The sequence below is a fragment of the Oryza brachyantha genome, chromosome 1 (assembly GCF_000231095.2).
Source record: "Oryza brachyantha chromosome 1, ObraRS2, whole genome shotgun sequence".
NCBI classification, from domain to species: Eukaryota; Viridiplantae; Streptophyta; class Magnoliopsida; order Poales; family Poaceae; genus Oryza; species Oryza brachyantha.
In genome coordinates this window covers 25,944,860-25,969,410 of record NC_023163.2, presented here as the reverse complement: position 1 = coordinate 25,969,410, position 24,551 = coordinate 25,944,860, and the positions used below count along the sequence as shown (strand labels likewise).

General features: G+C 40.5%; 4 protein-coding genes across 5 annotated transcripts; 1 reads left to right on the top strand and 3 right to left on the bottom strand.

Annotated features, from left to right (window-relative positions):
- The first annotated feature begins 8,396 nt into the window (after nucleotides 1-8,396).
- On the top strand, nucleotides 8,397-9,057 carry LOC121053907 (atherin-like). Its single transcript, XM_040522423.1, has one exon. The coding sequence runs from the start codon at nucleotides 8,397-8,399 to the stop codon at nucleotides 8,853-8,855; it is 459 nt and encodes a 152-aa protein (XP_040378357.1). The 3' UTR covers nucleotides 8,856-9,057.
- A 125-nt stretch (nucleotides 9,058-9,182) lies between these two features.
- Nucleotides 9,183-14,941, bottom strand: LOC102713138 (4-diphosphocytidyl-2-C-methyl-D-erythritol kinase, chloroplastic). The gene is made up of 11 exons (XM_006644793.3): nucleotides 14,656-14,941; nucleotides 13,287-13,382; nucleotides 13,121-13,189; nucleotides 12,301-12,405; nucleotides 12,129-12,185; nucleotides 11,780-11,980; nucleotides 10,923-11,015; nucleotides 10,761-10,860; nucleotides 10,515-10,614; nucleotides 9,977-10,062; nucleotides 9,183-9,562 (listed from the first exon to the last, which is right to left on the bottom strand). The coding sequence occupies exons 1-11, from the start codon at nucleotides 14,845-14,847 to the stop codon at nucleotides 9,450-9,452; spliced, it is 1,212 nt and encodes a 403-aa protein (XP_006644856.1). The 5' UTR covers nucleotides 14,848-14,941; the 3' UTR covers nucleotides 9,183-9,449.
- Nucleotides 14,942-16,061: 1,120 nt separating this feature from the next.
- LOC102712865 (probable E3 ubiquitin-protein ligase RHC1A) lies at nucleotides 16,062-18,878 on the bottom strand. Its single transcript, XM_006644792.2, has 2 exons — nucleotides 18,797-18,878; nucleotides 16,062-17,373 (listed from the first exon to the last, which is right to left on the bottom strand). Exon 2 carries the CDS (start codon nucleotides 17,366-17,368, stop codon nucleotides 16,376-16,378), a length of 993 nt encoding a protein of 330 aa, XP_006644855.1. The 5' UTR covers nucleotides 17,369-17,373; nucleotides 18,797-18,878; the 3' UTR covers nucleotides 16,062-16,375.
- Nucleotides 18,879-22,232: 3,354 nt separating this feature from the next.
- LOC121056731 lies at nucleotides 22,233-24,428 on the bottom strand. Of its 2 annotated transcripts, none has more exons than XM_040529998.1 (3): nucleotides 24,105-24,428; nucleotides 23,800-24,028; nucleotides 22,233-22,859 (listed from the first exon to the last, which is right to left on the bottom strand). In XM_040529998.1, exons 1-3 carry the CDS (start codon nucleotides 24,267-24,269, stop codon nucleotides 22,735-22,737), a joined length of 519 nt encoding a protein of 172 aa, XP_040385932.1. In that variant the 5' UTR covers nucleotides 24,270-24,428; the 3' UTR covers nucleotides 22,233-22,734. The 2 variants fall into 2 exon arrangements, with proteins under 2 accessions (XP_040385932.1, XP_040385933.1); XM_040529999.1 differs by having other exon boundaries at nucleotides 22,248-22,879.
- Between the last annotated feature and the right edge of the window lie 123 nt (nucleotides 24,429-24,551).

The following is a 24,551-nucleotide window of genomic DNA, read 5'->3' as shown; positions in this document are numbered from 1 at the left end:
AAAGATGGAAAAAATTGGCTTTTACCTCGAGGCAGGCGGTTAGACTGCAGCAGTACCAGCAGTCAGACCGGTGCTATAACCCCCGTCAGAACGGTAAAGCTTTGGTCAGACCGCAGGTTCCTAAGCAACTAAACCAGCCTCGGGAGCATTTTTCTAAAAGGAAACATATTGAATTTTCTACTGGTTATGTTCCTGTTAGATCTGGTCGTGTGTCTCAATACTGGATTCCTAAATGTTTATTATCTAACCCCAGTACTGAGACGTCGGCATTTGCTTATGCATAGGCATTTTTTGCGAGGAAGGAGAACGTGTGGATTGTGGACTTCGGTTGTTCGCGACATATGACCGGTGATAAAAGTTGGTTCTCCTCTCTCGTGAGGGCATGAAGGAAGGATTCAATCATCTTCGGTGATGCTTCTACTAGTATGATCACTGCAACTGGATCTGTCAAGGTAAGTGACAAATTTACATTGAATGATGTCGCTTTGGTTGAAAATCTAAAGTACAATTTGCTCTCTGTTTCTCAAATTGTGGATGAGAATTTTGATGTTCTGTTTAAGAAAAGTGGAAGTAAAATTTTTGATTTTTCTAGAGATGTTGTGCTTAATATTTCTCGATATGGAAGAGTTTCTAAAGCTGATTTTGAAAGTAGTATTTCTTCTCAAATTAGTGGTTCAGATCTTGTTCGTGGTTTGCCTAAACTTAAAAAAGATATTGATTTGGTTTGCTCGCCATGTCGTCATGCTAAAATGGTTGCATGCTCGCATACTCCTACATTTTCTGTGATGACGGATGCACCAGTACAGCTCTTACACATGGACACTGTCGGTCCGGCTAGAGTGCAATCTGTTAGAGGAAAGTGGTATGTGTTGGTTATAGTTGACGATTTCTCTCGTTATTCTTGGGTTTTCTTTATGGTTACCAAAGATGAGGCTTTTGAACACTTTAAAAGTTTGTATCTTCGGTTGGCCATTCAACTTCCTGGATCTTTAAGAACCATCCAAAGTGATAATGGTGGTGAGTTTAAAAACGCTTATTTTGAGAGGTTTTGCAATGAAAAAGGTCTTGAACATCAAATTTCGTCTCCCCGGGTTCCTCAACAAAATGGTGTGATTGAAAGAAAAAATCGTTCTTTGGTTGAGATGGCTAGGACTATGCTTGATGAGTACAGTACACCTAGGAAATTTTGGGCTGAAGCTGTTAAAACTGCATACTATATTTCCAATCGTGTTTTCTTGAGATCAAAACTTAGAAAGACTTCTTATGAGCTTCGTTTTGAACATACACCTAAGATTTCTCATTTACGTCTTTTTGGGTGTAAGTGCTTTGTGTTAAAGTCAGGGAATTTAGATAAATTTAAATCACGCTCTCGTGATGAACTTATGTTAGGATATGCTGCCCATTCTCGAGGTTACTGTGTACTTGTTTTAGAAACTAACAAAATTATTGAGACTTGTGAAGTTACTTTTGATGAGGCTAGTCCAGGTACTAGACCCGAAATTTCAGGTACAATATCACAGGTTCAGGGGGAGGATATATTTGTGGAGGAAAGTGATGACGACGACGACGACGAAGTGTCGGCTGCTCAGACCGGTGGCACAATGTCAGTCAGACCGCAAGTAGCAGAGCGGTCAAACAGGCATGGAGGATCTTCCTCATGCGCTTCAGGTGCGGATGGTGGTGGACCTCCAGAAACTTCTAGTTCGTCAGAACAGGGTACAGAACATGAAAATTCATCTGAAGCCATTGCTCCACTTCATATTCAACGACGACATCCTCCTGAACAAATAATAGGTAACTTGGGTGAACGTACTACAAAGTCGAAGGTAATCACTCGTGATTTTCATGTGAATTCTGCTTTTTTTTGCTAATTTTGAGCCCAAAGATGTTACTCATGCCTTAACTGATGAATCGTGGATTAATGCCATACATGAAGAACTTGAGAATTTTGAAAGAAATAAAGTTTGGTACTTAGTTGATCCTCCTGTTGATCATAATATTATTGGAACTAAATGGGTTTTCAAAAATAAACAAAATCAGGATGGTTTAATTGTGAGAAACAAGGCTAGACTTGTGGCTCAGGGTTTTACTCAAATGGAAGGGTTGGATTATGATGAAACTTTTGCTCCTGTTGCTAGAATTGAAGCAATTAGACTTTTGTTGGCTTTTGCTGCTTCAAAAGGTTTTTAAATTATTTCAAATGGATGTTAAAAGGGCTTTTCTAAATGGCTATATACAGGAGAAAGTTTATGTGAAACAACCACCTGGTTTTGAAAATTCTGATTTTCCCAACCATGTTTTTCGTTTGTCTAAAGCCTTATATGGCTTGAAACAAGCACCTAGAACATGGTATGATAGGCTTAAAAACTTTTTACTTGCTAAAGGTTTTACAATGGGAAAAATTGATAAAACTCTCTTTATTCTTAAGCATGGTGATAATTAATTGTTCGTTCAGATTTATGTGGATGATATCATCTTTGGTTGTTCATCTCACCCTTTGGTTATGGAGTTTGCTGAAATGATGCGCAGGGAATTTGAAATGTGTATGATGGGCGAGTTGACTTATTTTTTGGGATTGCAAATTAAACAAACACCTCAAGGTACGTTTGTGCATCAAACAAAATACACCAAGGATCTTTTATGACGTTTTAAGATGGACAATTGCAAGCCAATGACTACACCTATAGGACCTGCTACTGTGTTCGATCCTGATGAAGCAGTTGATCAAAAAGAATACAGAAGTATGATTGGATCATTGCTTTATCTCACTGCTTCAAGACCGGATATACAATTTGTTGTGTGTTTGTGCGCTCGATTTCAAGCTTCTCCGAGAGCTTCACATCGCCAAGCGGTTAAACGCATCATGAGGTACTTACAACACACTCTTAAATTTGGAATTTGGTATTCTACTTCATCTTCTATATGCTTGAGTGGTTATTCGGATGCCCGATTTTGGAAGCTGTAGAATTGATAGAAAGAGTACCAGTGGTACATGCCATTTTCTTGGTACTTCATTGATTGCATGGTCTTCTCGAAAATAATCTAATGTTGCTCAATCAACTGCTGAATCTGAATATGTTGCTGCTGCTAGTTGTTGCTCCCAAATTTTGTGGCTTATTTGAACCTTGAGAGATTATGGTCTTACTTTTGAGAAAGTTCCTCTCTTTTGTGATAATACAAGTGCTATTAATATTGCTAAGAATCATGTTCAACACTCACGCACTAAGCACATTGATATTCGTTTTCACTTTTTGAGGGATCATGTTGAAAAGGAAGATGTGGAACTAAAATTTGTTGATACTACATTGCAATTGGCTGATATTTTCACGAAACCTTTGGATTCTTCTCGATTTGCTTTTCTTCGGGGAGAATTGGGAGTTATTCATCCTTTTGGCATCAATTGAGGGGGAGTTTTTGGCTCTGTGTTGCATTCATATTTTCTTTTTCCTCTTTTGATTTTGTTTTTGCATACATGTTTTAATTAATGCATGGTGTGTTTTAAAACAAAAAAAAACAAAAAAAATAGGAAGAGCTTTGTTTCGTGCCTTTAGTATATTGTCGTACTTGCTTGCAATACTTGTTAGAGAATATGATTAGTAATCTAGCTTGTGTGCATTTTTGGTTTATACATGAGCTTTTGATATTGCTTTTAAGGGAGATGATGCATGACACTTAAATTCTATACTTGAATTAAGTACATATGCAATATTGATGATAGCATATGGGTTGTTTTTTAAATGCTTATATATATGCTTTATTGATTTGTTATTCATCAATAGCTTTTTAAATAGCTCAAGAGAATAAAAAATATCTATGAAAAAAATGAATACCGAATCCTTGGACAGTCTTGACGACAAGGACGTATTCGATGTGAGCAAAAATAATGGGTGCCGAATCCTTGGAAACAGTCTTGACGACAAGAACATACCCGGAATAATTGAGAGAAAAAAATTGAGCAAAAAGGCTCAAGTAAAAAAGGTTAAAAATTCTCTTGGTAATTTTGTGCTAGAGCTAATTTGAGAAAGAGTGATAAATGCAATGGGTATATATGTACAGTATTTATTTTTCAATATATGTGCTTGTACCGATGTTGCATTATAACTTTTTGAAATGATGAATTCTTAATGTTGACTTGATCTTAATTGTCATATCTCAAGTTCATGGTTTTAATTTAGTGCATGCTTGTTAGTTAGCTAGTCACTTTTTCTACCTTGTTATTGCAATACAAGTTCTTGAGTTACTATTGATACATTGCAAAGCTCTCCGAGAAAAAAAATGAAAATAAAAAACCTTCATTGATGAATTCATTGTCAAAAGGGGGAGAACAAGGCAACAAAATTTCTTTTTTATAATTGTCATACTCAAAGGATTTTTTTTCTTATCAAAAGTGAGATTTTTCCTTGAAATTTTTTTTTGCCTTGCATGCTTTTTGGAGTTCACAAAAACAACAAAACAAATTTTGAAGTGTTTGTCAATGTGTTCATCAAGGGGGAGATTGTAAGATCATATGCATGATTAATATTTTCTGATAAACAATTGGCTTGCTATTTGGTTTTTAAATTGAATTTGGTTTGGAAACAATTAAGGTGTTGTGATATCTGTGCTCGGAAACGGTTGGTTTATCTCAAGTTGTGCAGGTGACTTGAGGTCAATATCAGTCAACGGTGGCGGGATCGTGACTAAGCTTAGGGAGGAGCTGAGGTCCGGACGATCGAGAATGCCGGGTGACGATATTGAATGCAAGTTGACACATGGTGGAGGAACACCGAGTGGGATGGAATCGTAACGGGCTTCACATGTTGTATGTGTAAGCGCCGGAAAAATCGGGAAGTAAATCGGATCAAAACTGGATGAGAAAAGGAAAGGAATTTACTACAGCACTCGGTTCAGATTACTGTGGCACGTCGTGGGTTACTGTAGCGGAATCAGGTTACTGTAGCACTAGCGCCACGGGTCCTGTGGCGCACGTTCGTGGTTTGGGAAACTGGATTCTAATTGGAAATAGTTTTCGAGGATGAGTCGTATTAGTATAAGGAGTTCTACTCCTATTTGGTGATAGACTTTTCGATATAAATAGAGACCGAGGGGTATGCCTCCGGTGTGCTTTTTCTGAGATTTTGTTGTTGATTCTAGATCGACGTTTTTGATAGGAGTGCTGTTGGTGGACTTTGTAAATACCAGTTGATGTAATAAAGTCAAGATCATTTAATCTACGTTTTCGGCTTTCATCTACGGGTGATTTTTTGTATTTCGACGATCTGATCGACGTCATAGTAGTGGCGCGATCCGATGATCTGATCGGTGGCACATGAGCAGCGCGATCAGGTAGCGGTGGCACAGGAGCGACGCGATCAAGGTAGCAAGCCTTCGTCAATTTCTTCGACAAAGGTAATCCTTTATTCTGCGAAAAATTTTTGGGTTTTTTTTCCTTATCATTCACCTCCTCTGGTAGGTTTATTTGATCTTGTTCGATCCTACAAATATAGCTATGATGGTTGGACATAAAAGTTTGGTTGAGGTTATATATATATATATATATATATATATATATATATATATATATATATATATATATATATATATATATATATATATATATATATATATATATATATATATATATATGTATGTATGTATGACCGTAGAGCTTACTAATGTAAGTGTAGGTAAAATTATAATTCAAAAACTTAGTTTTGGAGTTGAATTTAGATTTTTTTTTCATTATACTTTCTTTTTTAGCATCCACTTTTAAATAATTAATCTACATATATAAACAAAGTTTTATTTATTTATTTATTTTCGTTAATAAGTCACTCTACGACTTATTAGGTATAGACAAAACAGTCAGGCTCACGTCCTGTAGCCAGGTTGACACATTTATTTTCAGCCTTTTAAATAAGAGTTGATTTTAGAGTTTTACCATCATAGTTTATTTTTCAGTTTTGGTTTTTAGTCCACTGACATATATATATATATATATATATATATATATATATATATATATATATATATATATATATATATATATATATATATATATATAAGTGTTATTCATAGATTATTTTTCATTTGGATACACGTTGTTTCAATTTTTCCATTAGAAGGCCCAAAAATAGCCTCATGCTCATAAGACTCCAAAACTGTGCGGCACTGGGTGACTGGGGTTGGTCAACCGCAATTTTCACATTTTGATTATTTTGAAAAACTTATTTTATAAATAGATCTGTGAAAAAACTTATTAACAAATAAATCTTTTTGACCGCGTCAACGTCATTGGCGCCGTAGTGGTATAGGACGGCGCAGTCTATTTATAAAATAAGTTTATTAAAGGGTTAAAATGTCAAAATTCCACGTTGGTCAACCGCAGGTACCATCCTTTCAAATCAGTATCCCAAATTCCTGCTTTCTCAGAGGGCATGTAGCGTGTAGACCGCCAAACTACCGAAAATTTAATATACCGACCCTTTCAGAAAACATATTTAAATAATATATCGTATTAAAAATTAATTAAGAAAATGGACCATCAGCTTAAGGTTGGCGCCGAGCTATAACGTCTTAGCGCCACTAACATTAGCTGAGTTCCTATATGATGTGACGAAAAATTATCAAATCATCCGAGCTCAGCGCCATTGTCTTTGACGCTGAGATCTGTACTATCAAATAAATGTGTAGCTTACAGTAGTAACAAAACTAGTTTGGTGCATTGTTTGAGGCCTTCGAATGGCTGCGTTCAGTTTACAAACATTTTTGGGAGAGACATCGACATCAACACATACGATCATAAATTTAAAGTATTAAACGTAGTCTAATTACAAAACAAATTTCAGATTCCGCCCACGAGACGAATCTTCTGAGTCTAATTAATCCATCATACACACATTGGCCACTGTAGCACTTATAGCTAATCATATACTAATTAAGCTCAAAAGATTCATCTTACGATTTACCTCATAAATATGTAATTAGTTTTAATGTTCATATATATATTTAATGCTTCATTTAAGTATCTAAAGATTCGATATAATGCTTCTGGAAAAAGGTTTTGGAAACTAAACAGGGCCAGGGTCATGGTTCAAACCACCATTTCTCCATTCCCGCTGTTATACAAAAATATTAGGAAAATAAGTAGTTTGCTTGAACTTAAGTCATTGAGCTATAGGGCAATGCAGTTCACCACCGCACCACCACCACCACAAAGCTATCGATATATTTGGAAACCATTAAATATGTAGCTTTCTAGCTCAGCTCAAGCCTCGTGGCGCTCAAATTGGATGATTCGGCAGATTTTTTTTGGACGCGCTGGATATGAGCTTAACGCTAATGTTTATGGCGTTGAGACATTATAGCGCAGCGCTAACCTGATTAGTGCTAAGCTGACGGTTTATTTATTCAATTAGTTTTTGGTACTATCTAGTCTCTAAATATGTTTTCTAAAAGAGTTAATATATCAAATTTATTTAATTAGTTTTTTAATATCCAGTGAACATCAACCAGCCAAACTATTTTTATATAAAGATGGCAACAGAGAATTATCGTCGAGGGTCACCATAGCGTCCCATCTCCTGTGGCGATAAAATTTTCCCATCTCCGCCCCCGCCAACCATAAAACCCATCTCGGATCACCATAATAATTATTTTCTCGTGGCTTATAGAGTTGACTATTGTTGACTAAGGTTAGCCTTATATACCATGGATATTGGGTTTCATTTTTTTAGACCAAACCACGTATAAAGTCTATATTTTATCCCTCTACAGTGCAAACCGAACACTGTGGGGAACAGATACAGAGAGTGGTGTACATTAGAATCATTTTATTCCCCATAGATGTATATCTTTGACTATCACCATCTCCTAATAATGGATGGATTCACTATCAGAGGTCGATAGTCGGATCCCCGTGGTCACCTCTGCTCCTATACAAGTTCTGTAGTGCACTGTACTGGTTCTAGGTACCAGTAGATTGTTGGTATACTACTCCAGAGATCCGACCGACCGACCACATCTGCGCGGCTGCAACAAAGCTGCATCCGCGGGGGGGGGGGGGGGGGGGGGGGGGGGGAGCTCGCGTCGCCGGAGGCCAAAGTTGCGGATACGACACGAGGGAAGTGGACAGCGTGTGCCTCCCTGCGTGGGCGGTGTCGTCCCGTCCCACAAGGCTGACATGTCTCCATCCATCACCGATCCACCACCACCAGTCCACCACGGGAGCGAGCTCGCACGCGCGCCGCGGAATCGCAGGTGAGCTGAGCTGAGCTGACTCACCACCCCCCTCCTTCCCCAAACCGTCCGTCCTGTCCATCCACCCCCGACCGGCGGCGAACGCCGACGTCGCCGGGCCTCCCGCGCCGCGAATTCACTCCCCACCTACGCCCGCGCTGCTGGTGCTCTGGTCCCCAATGGCGGCGGAGGCTCGGGCCGAGAGCCCCGCCGCGCCCGCGGCCCCCGCGCTGCCCGTCGTCGCCGCCGCCGCGGCCTCCCCGTCCCCGGAGAAGCGCGCGCTCGCGGGGGACGCCGGGAAGGAGGAGCGGCCCGAGCCGAAGCGGCGCCGGGCGTGCGTCGCCGCGCTCGACAGCCTCCCCTGCGCCGCGCCGCCGCTGGCTCACGGGGACGGGGACGGCTCGTCCTTCTCCTTCCAGCACGCCCGCGGCGGATTCGTGGTCCTCGAGACGACTCCCAAGTTCGGGTCCTTCACCCCACCTGCGGCTGCCGTCGGCCCGAAGCCCGCGCCGCCTGCCGGGCAGGGCTCGCCGGAGGAGGAGGACGACGACGAAGGGTTGCCGTCTCGCGAGGAGGCGGAGGGTCAAGACGGGAATTCTCAGCTAGTGGGGCCCGACGGTCAGGGGCACAAGACATGAGTGTTGACTTAGCTTTGACTTTTCAGCAGCCGTGCAAGTAGCTTGCAGCGGCAGCCAACTCCTAGTCTATTTTTGTGTAAATTGGTCTCAATATTTCTCCCTCCTGGTGTCGATGCAGTTGTGCATCACCATTGTTGCTCTCTTGTTTTGTAGTCATGTGTTGTTTCATTTTCTTAGGGAATGGAAAGCTTTCTTGAGATGATGTAACGCGCGTGCCAGATGAACTTCACCTGTTGGCTGCAGCCATCACTCCTAACTAACACTTGTTTCTTTTGTAAAACCAAACCTGGTGACTTTTCTCCTCACAGAAAGTATTAACAGTGTCACTCGATGGTTTAACTTTTATTTCCAAGCAACAAGTTTCTACGCGGATGCTGCAAATATACACAGTAAACTCTCTCTCCTAAACTTAAATGGTTCAAACCAAAATAACTGGTTGCTTCAGTTGAGCGTAATGATAACATAATGCCCCGTTGACAAATTGTCAAGGTGTAATCATTCTTTTCCTACCATTTTAAAGCTAATCACAGTAAATGCACACCTGTCTCTCCTGTATAGCCGCAAAAAATGAGATCTAATGTAGAACCCACTCGATCAGTCCGCAACGGATGCTACCTCCGGTGGTAAATCTTCCTTGCTAAACGTGGCTTTTGAAGAGATTGGTTCTCTGTACCACTCGTTCTCATTACGAGTGAGGAAGAAGGCCTCTGCACCGAAAAAAAAAATGGAGCGTTCAAAATGATAAGACATGCAGGTTCCTATAATTATACTCCGTAGCTATTTTTCTTCTCTATTTAGATTTTAGAGCTCTAGTTTTGTCGTAAAGTCAGCAATTCAGCTATGCCTTTTGACTGTATTGAAATGGAAACTTGAACACAATGGAGGTGATTGTTTAGCTTATTCAAGGAAAAAAAACCAAAGGCATTTGTAAACAAAAAATAATTTGTGGATACTAAATTTATATAAGTATTCTTAGCAATATAAAATCTAAGGCTGAAAAATAAAATGCAATGAAAATACCCAAAATCTACTTTAAATTTAAGGTTAAGAATTCAAAATTTAGCTTATAAGCATAATAAGCAGAAGTGAAAAGGGGCTCAATGATGGGAAACTTAACAAACCTGACACAAAAGTATCCTTGTAGTCATCATCGTCATACACAAATGCTGGCGGATCTGGTGAACCAATTCCAACAATTGTGCTTCCACTGCTTGCAACATATAAAATATTGTAACACAAATTCATGATTAAACAATGTTCCATGAAACATAGATATACTTGATGTATGTAACACATAGCATCCACCTTAGACATGTTTATGCTGCCAAAATTGATAGATATGCTTAACATAATTTTTTGAATTTTGGCATTTTTGATAATAATGGTGATACACAACCAAAATTTCATAACTGAAGCTCTAAAATTATAGAATGACTAAATAAACATTATTTTTTGACTTTTCACATTTTAGATATCAAAAGGTAACAACATAACCAAACAATCGTATTTGAAGCTCTCCACACTTTCCTGAATCCCAGGAAAGGAAGCATACATACCACGATGAGAAATAATGCTATTTTGCGAATATGGCTAATTTGGGGGAAAAGAGACAATTAATTCATCAACTAGCTTAAGCGACCGAGAATGTGGCCTCCATACCTTCCTGACATAAAAACAGCATCATAATCTCCTCGGTTAGCTGCAATTATACGTTTCTTTAACTTCTTTAGTGATGGCAACACCTCAAATGCTGGAGGTTCTGGAAAAGGGCGGGAACATTATTTTTTACTAAATGTTAGTTTTTAGGGAATGCCTACTGAATGTAATTAAACAAAACACACTAAATATAGTAGAAGATACGGTACAGGACTAGCATACAACAATTGCTTAAACCAAATTGCATACCTAGATCATTCACACAGACATCTTGTGATATCCCGTTCTCGGTAATTTCCTTGAGCAATGCCAAGGGATCAGCTTGACTGGTGTGTTCTAACCGGAGTCGCTTCAGTGCAAGTATTTTAGTAAGCATTTCATTTCAAAACTCATACTATAAAAATATGTTACCTTGTAAACTTCAGCTGTTGAGCATGCTTCAGGTGGCTTCACTAGTACCATTGGCAAATTTGCTGGCAAGGGATTCCGAATATCTTCAACAATCTTCACACATTTAAGTCCAGAGTTGGAGATTATGGTCACACTTTTGCACCAAGGAAACATTGATCAAAGATATATATCTCCGTACCAATGTTATCAATAATAATAAATTAATAACTAAACAGGTAGTTTTCCAACCAGCAACTTATTATAATCCCTCTCTAAGAGAGCATATAGTCCGAACATAGAGCAAGGAGAGTTTTATAAATAATCAATCAATAACATAAGGTGAGCCAATTGCAATAGCATGAGCACCTCCAGCATTAATAAGTTGATACCAACATCACAAGAAACAATGTACTACCTCCGCCTCAAAATAGAAAAAACTAGTGCTGGATTAGACATTCTAGTATTATGAATCTGGACATATTCATAGTACTAGGATGTCAATCTAGTACTAGTATTTTTCTATTTTGAGACGGATAGAGTAGTTTGCAAACAGTTTCAACAAATCGATCATATTCTGGTGCAATAAGTTCCATTAGTTGACGGAAAAAAACTTGGATGACAGAACTCTAGAAGTCTAGAGCTACTGTACTTTTGAATGACTGAACTGTACTACGAGGGCAGTTATATACAGAGATGAAAGATCAATATGAAAAGATGACCTCACTCAATACACATCAACTTGAGCAAATTAGGGAACACCATACATGCTGAAATGACCTAGAAACTATTCACAGGAAAGAGGGACTGAAACTGGAAACCCTATTTCTGCTGCTAGCAAACAATATTGTATTAAATGATTAGATGCAGCTGTGAAATACCTCTCCTCTACCAGTACAATATGCTGCACCTTGTGAAAAGAAGAAGGGAATATCCGATCCAATCTCTCCAGACCACTCCTGAAGCTCCTTTTCTGAAGCAATGCAGCCACTAAACTGGTTGGCGGCCCACAGTGCTGTTGCAGCATTACTGCTTCCACCACCAAGACCAGCACCAGTAGGGACCTTCTTATCAAGATGTATCTAATTCTCAATTAAGAGAAAAGTAAACATAAGCCCCAGCATACTAAATAAATAATAAATAGAACAAAATTCACTATCTATGATAAGAGCAAACTTTGTATTAGTAGCAAAAAAGAATTCCTTGGTAAAAATACAAAACTGGTGTTACCCAAAAGAAATTGTCAGTCCCAGTTTTCTTGCGGTAAAGATTGAGTGCCTTGATGATCTGCAGATTCATGAAATAGAATAGTAAAATTAGTCAGGCTGCATATATATACATAGCATTTATTAGTAGGTCGAATAATGTAAAAAAAAAAAACTTTGGATGTTTGGCCACATACCAAATTGCTTTCATCAACTGGGACACCTGCTACATTGGTTGACAAGCGATCTTTACTCTTACTTGGTGACAATGAGAATTTGATAGTATCACCCAAACTTATCACCTAAAAGTTCCTCAACAGAAAAGACAAAAGTGAAATCAAAACAAATTTATGCTGTACAATAAGTCCATGATTACACTTATTAGAAGGAACCTGTAACATAATGATACATTAGATTGCATGCTATTATTGCAGACAGTACAATACAGACCCCTGTAAGTTATGAGTGTTATTTTAAATTGCACGAACCAAAAAGGGTGCAGATCAGCATGTGAATGTAAGTTCATAAAATCCTTGTCCTAACTCCTAACACATAAAAATCTGTTTTCCCTGCTGTACAAAGCAGGTGCAGTAGCTGAAGAGTTTAACTTAGTTTAAACACAGAAGTTGCTTGCATGTTACAAATCTTGTTTGTCATTCAGAACCAACATATTTATATTTATGTTGTACCCCATGGTAGGTTGCAAAGAGGGAGGGACAGAGTTTCATATGTTGCTTTGATGCCAGGAAATAAAAAAGAAAAAATATTTTGCACACTTTTCCCATGGTGCTCATATTTTAGTACACTACTAGTAAGTTTATGTTTTCTATGTTTTGCCTTTTGACATGTTAAATCCCATAAATTCCTGCTCGCTGCACATAGTCTCTAACAATGTCTTTTATCCTAGCAAACTATTTTTAAATACTGAAAAATATGGGCATCTTATGAACCATAAAACACCATTGTACATAACATTCATGAAAGAAATAGCTAACCAAGTATGGGGGGAAAACTCACATGAAACAGAGAAGCCAGATCATGGAACCCATCTGGTCTCTTCCCCGTCATCCTCAAAAACACGTTAATCTAAGCAAAAAAAAAGGCATATATAAACTGAGTTTAAAGCATAACATAATCAATCAAGTTTTAAACTATTCATATAATAGAATCGCTGGGTACATACTTTGCAAGGTGAAAATAAGTTGAGCCGTGTAATCCCCACATCCTGGTCAACTTGGTCTGCTAGCTTGTTGAACTTTGCTTGTGGATCATAAACAACCTAAAGTACATACCATTATAAAATACATATTGCATAGGAAAAGAACAAAGCTTCAGAAGATCTTTTAGAAGCTCCCTAAAAACATAATTCTATAAAGGAAAGAATCATCAATAAGACATTTAAGCATGAGCAAACAAGTTCACATAATTTCTAGTATGGTTACCTAAGGGGCATCATCATTAAGAAACTGGACCCATTATGGAATCCAGGAAAGGGAAAAGAAATGTGAGTGCAGAGGAACATGAAGAAAACATAATAACGCATGAGGTTTCGAAGTGTAAGGCAGCCACCCATCTTATCCATGTGGCACTTTGGCTCTGCCTGCTGATTACGATCAAATAAGGGAAGTTCTGCTCTCTATCATCGAGTTCACGCTGGGGAGAGAGATCACGGTGGGCTGTGATGCTGCGGAAGAAGCCAAACGTGGCCCTGGCTGTGACCAGTGAAGTGACATTGACAACGAATGTTCCACTGCAACCCCGAGGGAGATGGAATTCAGAAATGGAGGACTCAGGGATCGAGTGAGAGGATAGGCAAGGGAGTCCTCCACGACGGCATCCTTCGCAGTACCAACAGTTCAGCAACAGCAGATTGCAACACCTTTAGCTCACACCCGCTTAATAGAATTTATATTATTCTAAAAGAAGACAATGCCGGTGGCAGTGCCACCCCCACCATTTATTTTGTTGTGATTGGATTTATTACTACTTATTTAGTTTATTGTGATTGGATTTATTACTAAATACTTATAACTTACATTTTTGCATATTTGCACAAAATTTTTAAATAAAATGAACACTAAAAAATCAATGACTTTGTCTATTAAAATACGGAGGGAGTACCTTCTTTTACTACTAACTACTCCCTCTTTCGTGCTTTGATACTACCAAATAGCCGTGCATATTAATTCAAGTTTATTTCATCTCAGGGTGACATCTATAGGGACGAATTGTTCTAAAAACCTTGCAATTACTTGTTCCAAACAATGCCAGTACGTGTATAATTCATATTTATCATAGCAAAACACGGATATTTAAGCCTCTCCAAATCAAGCTGACCCCTACGATTATGAGATTCGCCTATGAGTTCAGCGTGATGTGGACCACCGGAAATTTCGTTCTCCGTGTTTCTCGATCGGGTGCATTCATCCTCCACTACGAACCAAAACGGATGAACAGCATAGAGAATACTACGCCTCTTTCGCTGCAATCCAAACTAATCCCTCCCAATCCCAGCAGGTAACAGAGGGAGCGAGGAACCACAACCAGCTCACCTCCACTTGCCTCCTCCCTTGCTCCGCCGACGCGGCGACTCTCAGGCCCAGCGCCCGGCGGCGACTGGCAGGGCTGGAGCCGAGCCTCGCACTGGGAGAAGCAGCGGCTGGCCGGGCCGGGAACGGGAGGCGCGTGCTGGCGCGGTGGGACGGGTAGAGGCTCTGGGACAGGAGGTGGGTGGAGCAAGCCATGGCTGCTGCTGCTGCTTGGAGATGACGGGTGAGAGGGGCTCTTGGAGATGACGGGTTTGAGCGCGGCTTCGGTCAAGAGGTCGTCGACATGTGTTTGGAATTTGGAGCTACTCGTGATCGGGTTTAGGTAGTGTAGTAGTAGTGGTCAAATACGCTGATGAGAGAAAATAATGACTAAAATTTGTACGGATATACTTTGGCCCCATTTAGTTTCCAAAAATTTTCATCTCAAAACATCACATTAAATATTTGGACACCTAAATAGAGTATTAAACATAGATAAATCGAAAAACTAATTGCGCAGTTATGTGAGAAATTGTGAGACGAATCTTTTGAGCCTAATTAGTATATGATTAACCATAAGTGCTACAGTAGCCAACATACGCTAATGATAGATGAATTAGGCTCAAAAGATTCGTCTCGCGGTTTTTATGCCAGCCGTGAAATTCGTTTTTTTTTATTTTTGTCAAAAACATAAACCGACATCCGATCAAACGTCTGATGTTACACGCAAAAATTTTCATTTCACCAACTAAACACCCCTTTCTCTTGTCAAAAGTATTTACCATTGAGAGTAAGATTTGACCAGGTTTTAAAAATTCGGATAAATAACTTTATGTTATAAAAAATATAAAATATAATAAGTTTATTATGATAATACTTTTTGAGGATAATTTTTGTGTATCATTTGTTTCATATTTAAACTAAGCGTTTAAAAATTTATCGATGGTTGAAATTTTAGAAGTTTAATCAAATTTATCCTAAACAACAAATATTTTTACCCGAGGCTGTACCTAAATATTTCATGCTTTGACCCTGCTTTGATGGTCGAAATAGATGAATTATCTGTAGAAAATTTAACTAATGATATAAATAAATAAATTAACTTAAGATGCATTCTACGAAATGAAAATCCAAAATTCAACGGGGCAAGTTTGCCCAAAAAGTAGTACTAGTAGTTTGCTTGCTGCAGCGAAGGACAGAATGGAATATGCTGAAACGGCGTGCTTTCCACCTCGTGCCAAAACTCGTGTTAGGCGTGTTGCTCAGCAATCACAAATTCACAATCACACATGCTGACGGTTCTGCTGGTAATGGGCACTCGACTATTGAACATGCATGCTTTTCTTATGCTAAGGATCGAGGAGAAAAAAAATTCGGCATGCATTATTTTGATTGGATTCTGCTCTTTAGGATTTGTTCAAGTCCAGTAGTTCGTTTGAATGATTAAACATATTACAGATCACTTGTAGTTTACTACAAGTCTATAACGGACAGTAGCATCCTTGGCAGTACAGCAATAGTTCATTGCTCAGTAGTGGATGTACAAGTTATACAGCTCCAGCACAGGCGCTAGAACTACACATGCAACACGAGGTGGGAGTTCCGGGCAAGAAGCCTTCGGTTTTCTTCGGAAAGTAGCCACATCCACTGATCCACACGACACCTGTAAACTATGAACCTTCTCTTGCAAGAGGTTGAAGGCGAGAGGAATGAACAAGATATGTTCTGGGGACTTGCAGGAAGTTCAGTAGTCGTAGTGCCACTCAGAATAGGTCATTTGGCCAGCATCATCATGGACAGTAGGCTCACCAGCACCAGCACCAACGCCTCCTTCGTACATGTAAGAACTGGAATCAGGAGTAGGTGAATCAAATGGCCAGAGAAACGAGAGAGAACCGGGACTTTCATGGTTTCTACTGTCGTCGCTTCTTGCAACATGATCAACATTAGATCCGGCAACCCCATGGCTAACGGCCTCGTTAGAGTGGGTTGAAGATGAACGGGTGCTGCCTGAATGGCGTGAAGATGACGGCAGCGGATGGCGGCAAACAGGACAAGAATTGTGCTGAACCAGCCAGGGAATAATGCAGTCAGCATGGTACAGGTGCTTGCATGGCATCTCGCGTGCCTCTGTTCCAACCTCAAACTTGTCTGTGCAAACAGGGCAGTGCGGATCATCTCTAAGGTGCCTTAGGTTTATCTTTACCACAGGCATAGAGTCAATTGCGGACTGTGGAGCTGGTGGCGGTCCTTGATGGTTATTATGCAGAAGCAGCTGCTCGAATAGAGCTTCAAGACTGGGACCGACAAGAAAACGACTGAAATTTGGACGATCTGAGCCAATTCTGCGGCCTCTCCTGAGTACACCTGCTTCTTCACTACTGCTGCTTACATGAGCAGGTGTATTGCTGCCAAATATCAGCATTGATCGAACAGCAGGCTGCCTTCTTTGATGACTGCTTGCCCCTCTCATACCATGGAAATCCAATACACGATTTCCGCCCATTTCTGCCATCCGTTGTCGCATAAGGGCAGACATAGCCTCCACCATTCCAAAACTTCTAACTCGACGCTCATCAAAGCTCGGGTCAAAGATACCATAGGTGTTCAACATACCACCCATCTCACTAATTTCTTGTATAAAACCATCATTGCAGTTGGGGCATGTCATATCTTGTCCCCTAATACGAATTGGACGGCGGCAAGCATAACACCAATGTGTGGCTCTATTTGGCATTTTGTCTGTGTGACAAATTAACCGAGCAGCATTAGAAAAAGTCTGCTAAAAAGAAAGTACCAAGGAAAAATATATACTGAAAGAAGTAATCCAAGGCTACAATACAATGCTCTACGGTATACAGATCACACTTCCTCCGAGGATGAGGGAACAATTACACCCAATCGAGGTCTGTAAGACTGCTCACTACGACCGCTAATTTTGGAAATGAAACCCAGTCCGAGCTCTGTAGGGTAAACACATTACTAGGATTTACATAGTATGATCTACACAACTATTCAAGTACATATGCATGTGTCTGGGTTGGGGTGGTGTGGGGATCAGTGAGTCTAGACGTCCAGTGAGTTCTTACTGTTCCAGTATCCATTTTTTGGGGGGGAGAGAGAGAGGCGGAAGTTGCCTCCTTTCATTTTATAGAGAAGAAATAAAGCAAATATTTACAGATAGTATTCCAGTATATTCAGCACACACTATACTCTATACTTAGTATTCATGGACTAATATATATCACTCCCTCCATATGCAAATGTTAGACGTTGGTTAGTTCAATTTTGAACTAACCAATGTCTAACAAAAACAATGGGAGGGAGTACCTAATAGTTACTGATGAATCTAAACACATATAGATACTAATAAATCTAAACACATATATAAAACATAATAGTTGATCCATAGATAAATCTACGTAGGGCTAAGTATGAAACTGAGGGAGTACTATATTTAGGGATATGATTCAGTTTCCACTTGCATAATAATCACTAACAACATGGCTCACGGCCTCACGGGACAAGGGCCAACTATCCTAGTAACCAAAAAATTCACCTTAATTCTAGCCTGATACTGCACAATTGCTTGTCTCTTGCCTCTCTCCCCCGAGCAACCTGTCAGCTAACAAAATTCGCTAGTATTGTAGTGGACCTACCGTGTGAGTGTGTGTTCAGAGATCCCGCAGCAGATTTTCCCCTTCAAAATAGTGCAAGTTGCAGCAGATAACAACACTACCAGCGTTCCTCAAACCCAGTTTAAAAGGGGGTAAAGACATGTGCGCGACGTACACAGCCTTGGAGCCACGCACTCCCCCTCAAGAGGGCGGAAGAACTCGCACCCTCGTAGCTTGGTAAGAAACCAGAACCGGTAGCCGCATTCCTCGAAGGCTTTGCGCCCCAAACCCCCGTCCAAGGAGATTACGGGCCGCCATGTTTGCATCGCCATCTAGCGAACACCAAACCCCACCCGCAACAACCAAAATCCCGCGCTATATGGCGTGAGATATAGTTAAAGAAAAAAAGAAAAATCCCCCGCAAAAAAAAATGAAAAATCGGCCGACGAAGCGCAGACGAACAAATCGCGTGCAATTCACCGGGCCAAGAAGGGAATCGGAAGGAGCGAGAAATCGCAGGAGGGAGAGACGGGAAGGGGGTTCGATACCTTGCTCCTGTCGGGGGGCGGGCGGTTGGGGAGGTGGGAGAGTGAAGACGACGAGGAGGGAATGAATGAATGATCGATCGGGTTTTCGGTGAGCGAGAGAGAGCGGCTGGCCGGCTGCGCTGGCTGGGCCTCCTCCCTATTGTAGCCCGGCCGCGCCGTGGAGTGCAGCGCCGCGTGCCGGGGCCCCACTGCGTGCGCTGCGCGAGGACGCGAGGCGGCGTGGCTCCACCCGGCACCGCACAGTCCCGCTCCCACGCCGCACGCGCGCGCGCGACGCTTTGCTGGGCTGGGCTTTAACCGGGCTTCCGAACGTAACTGTATTCTACACGGGTTAAATAGACGAGAGAACCTTGCCCCTCTCCTGCTGGGTTGGAGCAAGTTGGACACTGGGGCCACGTACGGTTAACTTAACCCATGTTTTTCGCACGCACGTTTTACGGTATATTTTTTATAAAAATTTTCTATACAAAAATTATTTTAAAAATTATATTAATATATTTTATATTATTTTAATAATTAATAAGTAATTAATTATGTATTTTCCGCATCGGGTAAGTTAATTTATCTGCCCCTTACCGAACGCGGTCTAAAATCAATTATTACGTAATAGTACTAACTACTACGTATAAGTTTATATTAAATTTTATATATACTACAAGGGAAAGGCTATAGGATGAAATATTGTTCATTCATTTAGGACGGGATACGATGGAGGCATTGTGATCAATGGTCAGAGGCAGGAGATAGTGTTCAGTACGTAGGTAAGTCGGGGTATAGTATTAGTTTTTAGAGAATAATTGTTTGAAATAATTGTTGTATGCATGAATGGTCTCTAAAATGATCGAAATAATACATGTCGTTGGTGTGTACGCGTGCAGGCGTACGTAAGTATGTGTGGCAGGAGCATGTGTTGATGTGTTAGTGGTGGTACTGGAGGCGACGCACTACTCGGTGCAGCTGCAACTGCCCAGATGGCCAAGATGGATAACGGCGCCAGGAAAGCAGGGGCACACGGAGGAGATGCGGCGGGAGACGTGGCTTGTTAACGGAATGAGGCCCTTGCCACTGCTCATCTTTCTCTTGTCTCTGTCGTCTAGTTTGTTGTCCTCGTCTATTTAATCAGTGTTGGTTCTGTATCAGCTACTGTCCAACGAGTATCAACATGGCGCCGATCAGTGTGATACTTGATGGTTATATATTCAACCCGGTAACAACTGGTATTGGATGGTACTTGACGGGTACGAGTGATACCTATGAGATATTAGATCTAATACCAAAGTAGTATTAGATATGATACATATCACTATCAATTCGTCGCGGGACAGAATACCATACAATTGCAACTCCCATATTATAAACTAACTAGTAGTTGTACACGTGCAAGATACGTTTCTCACTATGTTATTTTTTGTAGTTGTGCACGTACAAGGCACGTTTCTTACTAATTTTTTCTATGACATGTCATACAAAATATATAAAAATAAAGTTAATATGCCACATAACTCTCCCTTTATATTGTGATCTGCATATATATATATTTAACCTAGTACCATCAAATATAATATTTTTATATTGTGAACAAAATATTATAGCATGAACTATCATGTTGCTAAAGGTCAAAACATAACCATTCGGTAACACCATGGCTAATACAATGTAACAATTTAATTAAGGTCGCGTTCGTTCGTCCATATAAGTTAATTTAACACCCTCGCTTTTCGCGCGCACGCTTTCCAAACTGTTAAACGGTGTATTTTTTACAAAAATTTTCTATAAGAAAGTTGTTTTAAAAAATCATATTAATATATTTTATATTTTTTAATAATTAATAATTAATTAATCATGTATTAATCTAGTACTACGTTTTCCGCACCGAGGTAAGTAACTTACCTTCACCCAAATAAACACGGCCTAAATCTATCATTTAGCATTAACAATACACTAAATGATATCTCATGCGGCAATAGGTATGTTGCTTTCACACTCATTCTCTTGACATGTCAACGGATGTATCAATGAATGTCTCCTCAGCTCATAGCTATCCTACACATACATTTATTATAAATTAGAATGTTATGTACTATTATATTATAAATAATAAAAGAAAATATTTTGATGCTAACCTTGAAAGCCGGCAATTGTAGTTCATAATTTCTCCATGCACGCATGAAAAGAAGAACAAGATAACCAGATAGTTCACTGGCAATATTCAATAGTTATTTACCGTTGATTTATAAAAAAAATAAATTGGGCGGTTCACTGGTGAAATTTTGGAATAAAACATCCCTATTGTGAATTGGCACATTTAGAATATTTATTTGACTCCAAAGGTTTATATCTTCAGCCCACGTAGATGTAGGACATTCTATGCGCATGGCTTTTCTTAAGTGCTCGATAAGGCATAATAATTTTTTGACATATCTTTAGAGTACCTAAAAATATCATGGGAATTATTAGTAGATGAATGTATTTCCATGTTTGCAAAATTCGGTGGCTGATTGTAGCTGAGAAGTTGATGCGCGGTAGAGGAAGGGGGGTCAACACTGATCGTTGCAGATCAACCAGAGGACAGGAGGCTCAAACAACACGGCAAGCATATAGTTGTTTACAGCAAACAGTCTCTTTCAGTTATCAACTTTTGCACCGTATAAATGGGACGCCAGAAGAGGTGGATACCAGTAGCCAGCCAGGCCAAATTAGGAAAGCAATATCAGCGAAAATTGGAGACATCTGAGGTAGAAGAGGAAGAAGCAGAAGAACAGAGGCCTCGCATGGCGATGAGAGCTCGCATCTGGTAGCCAAGGATGACTTGCCTGTGGCCTCATGCAGGAGGTTTCAGAGGGATGCATTTTCTGCTTCTGAATGTGATCTCACAGGCAATCTCCTTGGCAAGCCTGGGTGACTCTTATCCATGCCATGCTCTTATCCTTCATACCATGCTTGAAATAAATAGTGGCACATGGTGTCAGCAGGCATGGAAATTGGTTGCTGGAGATCTCTTTTCTTTTTTTGCTTAAAGGGGAAAAAGAAAGGACAGCAAGGTTGCTGGAGATTGGTTGTATGTGAACCATGCATTGAATTCTTACCATGGAAATTAATAAATGTATAAAAATTCTGAAAGGGAAGGGGAGATAGCAAACCATGAGAGAACATGAGTGGAGGTATTGATACCTTCTAAATTTTTTCCACCCTCGGGGTTTATAACTAAGGAGCTAACATACAAAACCGTTTTCTCAAAAGACCAACTCTCTCAAGAAAACGGCACAACTTTCTCCCTGGAAAGAACCAAAAGGGTATTCTTTTCTGTGCAAATCCCCTCGACAGAGGACCCAAAAACCACCTTAAGATAATGAGAAAAACCACCATAAAATAGTTTGATGGTTAAAAAATTATTATAGGTCCAAATTTAGAAATTTCAAATATAAGCCCTTGAACAAGAATGGATGGTGGTTCTATTTGCTTATATTCAAGGCTGGAGGATAGACAATGCTGGTTTCTATTTACTGGAACTGAAAACATGATGCTTTACCTAGTTCAGCCAAACGAATTTTTAGATTCTGCACTTCAGTTTCACTTTCTTAGTTGCTTCACAGCATTTAAAATTCATTCATCATTGTTCTTTTAGCTTATTGATTTTCTTATAGCTGAAAAATGCTCATATCTCCAACTCCATTTGTCTGCTCACTGATGATATAAACTCAAGACATGGATAGACATTTTCTGGTTAAAGCTATTATATGAACATGGTTATTACAGGTGTTAGGTTTAAAATGACCCACTTGTCAGAATGCAGGTGCCAATCATGGTGCAGAATAGTAATAAGTAGTTATGACTATGAAAAATACAGGTGCTATGAGATAATGAGGCACTTCTTGAATCCAAAGTTAAACTCACAGAATCCTTATTGAATCCATGATCATGGTGCAAGCAAAATATATTTAGTACCTTTTCAGCAAAATGGTGACGGTGAGGCTACGACTACGATGATGGTGAGGCGGAAGGCAGGGGCGATGGTGGCACGACAGCTGCAGCGGTGATGGCGTGGCCGGCGGCGTCGGTGATGCTAAAGAAATCAACCATGATCTGAGATATATATTGATCAGGTTGAATAGATTACTTGAAGGCCATTAAACTTTAAATTATAAGCACGAAGTAATGAAATTACTTGAAGGCCATTAAACTTTAAATTATAAGCACGAAGTAATGACAATTTTGAATAGAAGATTGCTATGTAAAAATAACAATGGTTATTTTGATCAGGTTGAATATACGGACCACACAGTCAAATTATTACTAACACTAATTTCATACACACATCAAATCACTAAAAAGTAGTAATTATCAAGTCCAGTCCAGGCCAGTACTAATTATTTGGTGGTGATTTCAGACTATTTCTGTTATTAATGTACATGACCAAGCTTGGAACTAAAAATTATAAAAACATAACTGGAGGAACCCATATGTGTACAGATCAGACCAAAAATATATATGAACATAACATCTGTGAGTTCATTCACTGTATGATCAAGCTTGCAGGATATAACCTTATCTTTAACCCAAATAGTCTGTACAACATGCAAACAAATTGTACAACGTCTAGGAGAACAATAAGGATCAATTCCTTTCATTCAGCAAAGCAAAACCATCTATCTAACATATCCAATATCTTTTGGGTTGGATAATCAGTTAACCATCCTTTCATTGAGCAAAGCAAAACCATCTATCTAACATATCCAATATCTTTTGGGTTGGATAATCAGTTAACTAACACAAATGATTTTACACTTAATTTTGTTTCTGTGCAGTTGCCCATGACACATCTCTAGTTCCTCAATTATGAACAGAAATTATGTCCTGAAATAATTCAACACATCAGCAGGGAAAACACAGGTGGAATGCGATGCAATCTGGCAGCACAATCGTTAGCAGGTTGCCACAGGATACAGCAGTAACCAATTTTCCCTTTGTCTTCAGCACGAGAGGAAGCAAAATGGCGGCCTTACCATCCACAGGTTGTAGATGAGCTTCTTCCTGAGCTTGACGGCGCGGCGAAGCTCCCGCTGCGTGCGGCCGGTGACGCTGGTCTCCCTCGCCATCCGCTTCTGCACCTTGCTCCTCGTGCTCTTCCCCTTGGTCGTCAACATCAGCCACCGCCACAAGCCGCCTCCCGGCGGCAGCACCGTGGCCGTGGCCGCGGCCTCGCTCCCGCATCCCGCCGCAAATCTCCCGGAGCTGAATCGACCGCACGCGTCAGGGGATCACAGGCTCCCGGAGTGTGTGTTGGTGGGGAAAAAAAAGAAGAAGGCACCTGAGGTGGAGCGGGCGTCGTCCTGGGCCAGGCGGGGGTGGCGTCCTGTGTCGGGCAACGGCGGCAGCGTCCTGCGCTGGGAAGGGGCACCGTCTTGGGCCGGGAGGGGGCGGTGTCCTGCGCCGAGCGGAGGCAGCTTCCTGCGCCGGGTGACGGCGGCGGCATCCTGCGCCGGAAGGGGGCAACGTCCTGGGCCAGGCGGAGGTGGCGCCCTGTGCCGGCGGAGGCGGCTTCTTGCGCCGGGAGGAGGCGGTGTCTTCCGTCGGCCGGCGGTGGCGCTGGCGGTTTGCGTTTCACAGCAATAGCGGAGAGCGTAGTCTAAGGGACGTGTCCTGCGCAGGATCGCAAGAGACAGACGTTTTAAAATATTATGGGTCATTGTATCTATGCATCTAAAAATTGATATAGTATAAATCACGTGTATATTTGGTGTGTGGCTATAAATTA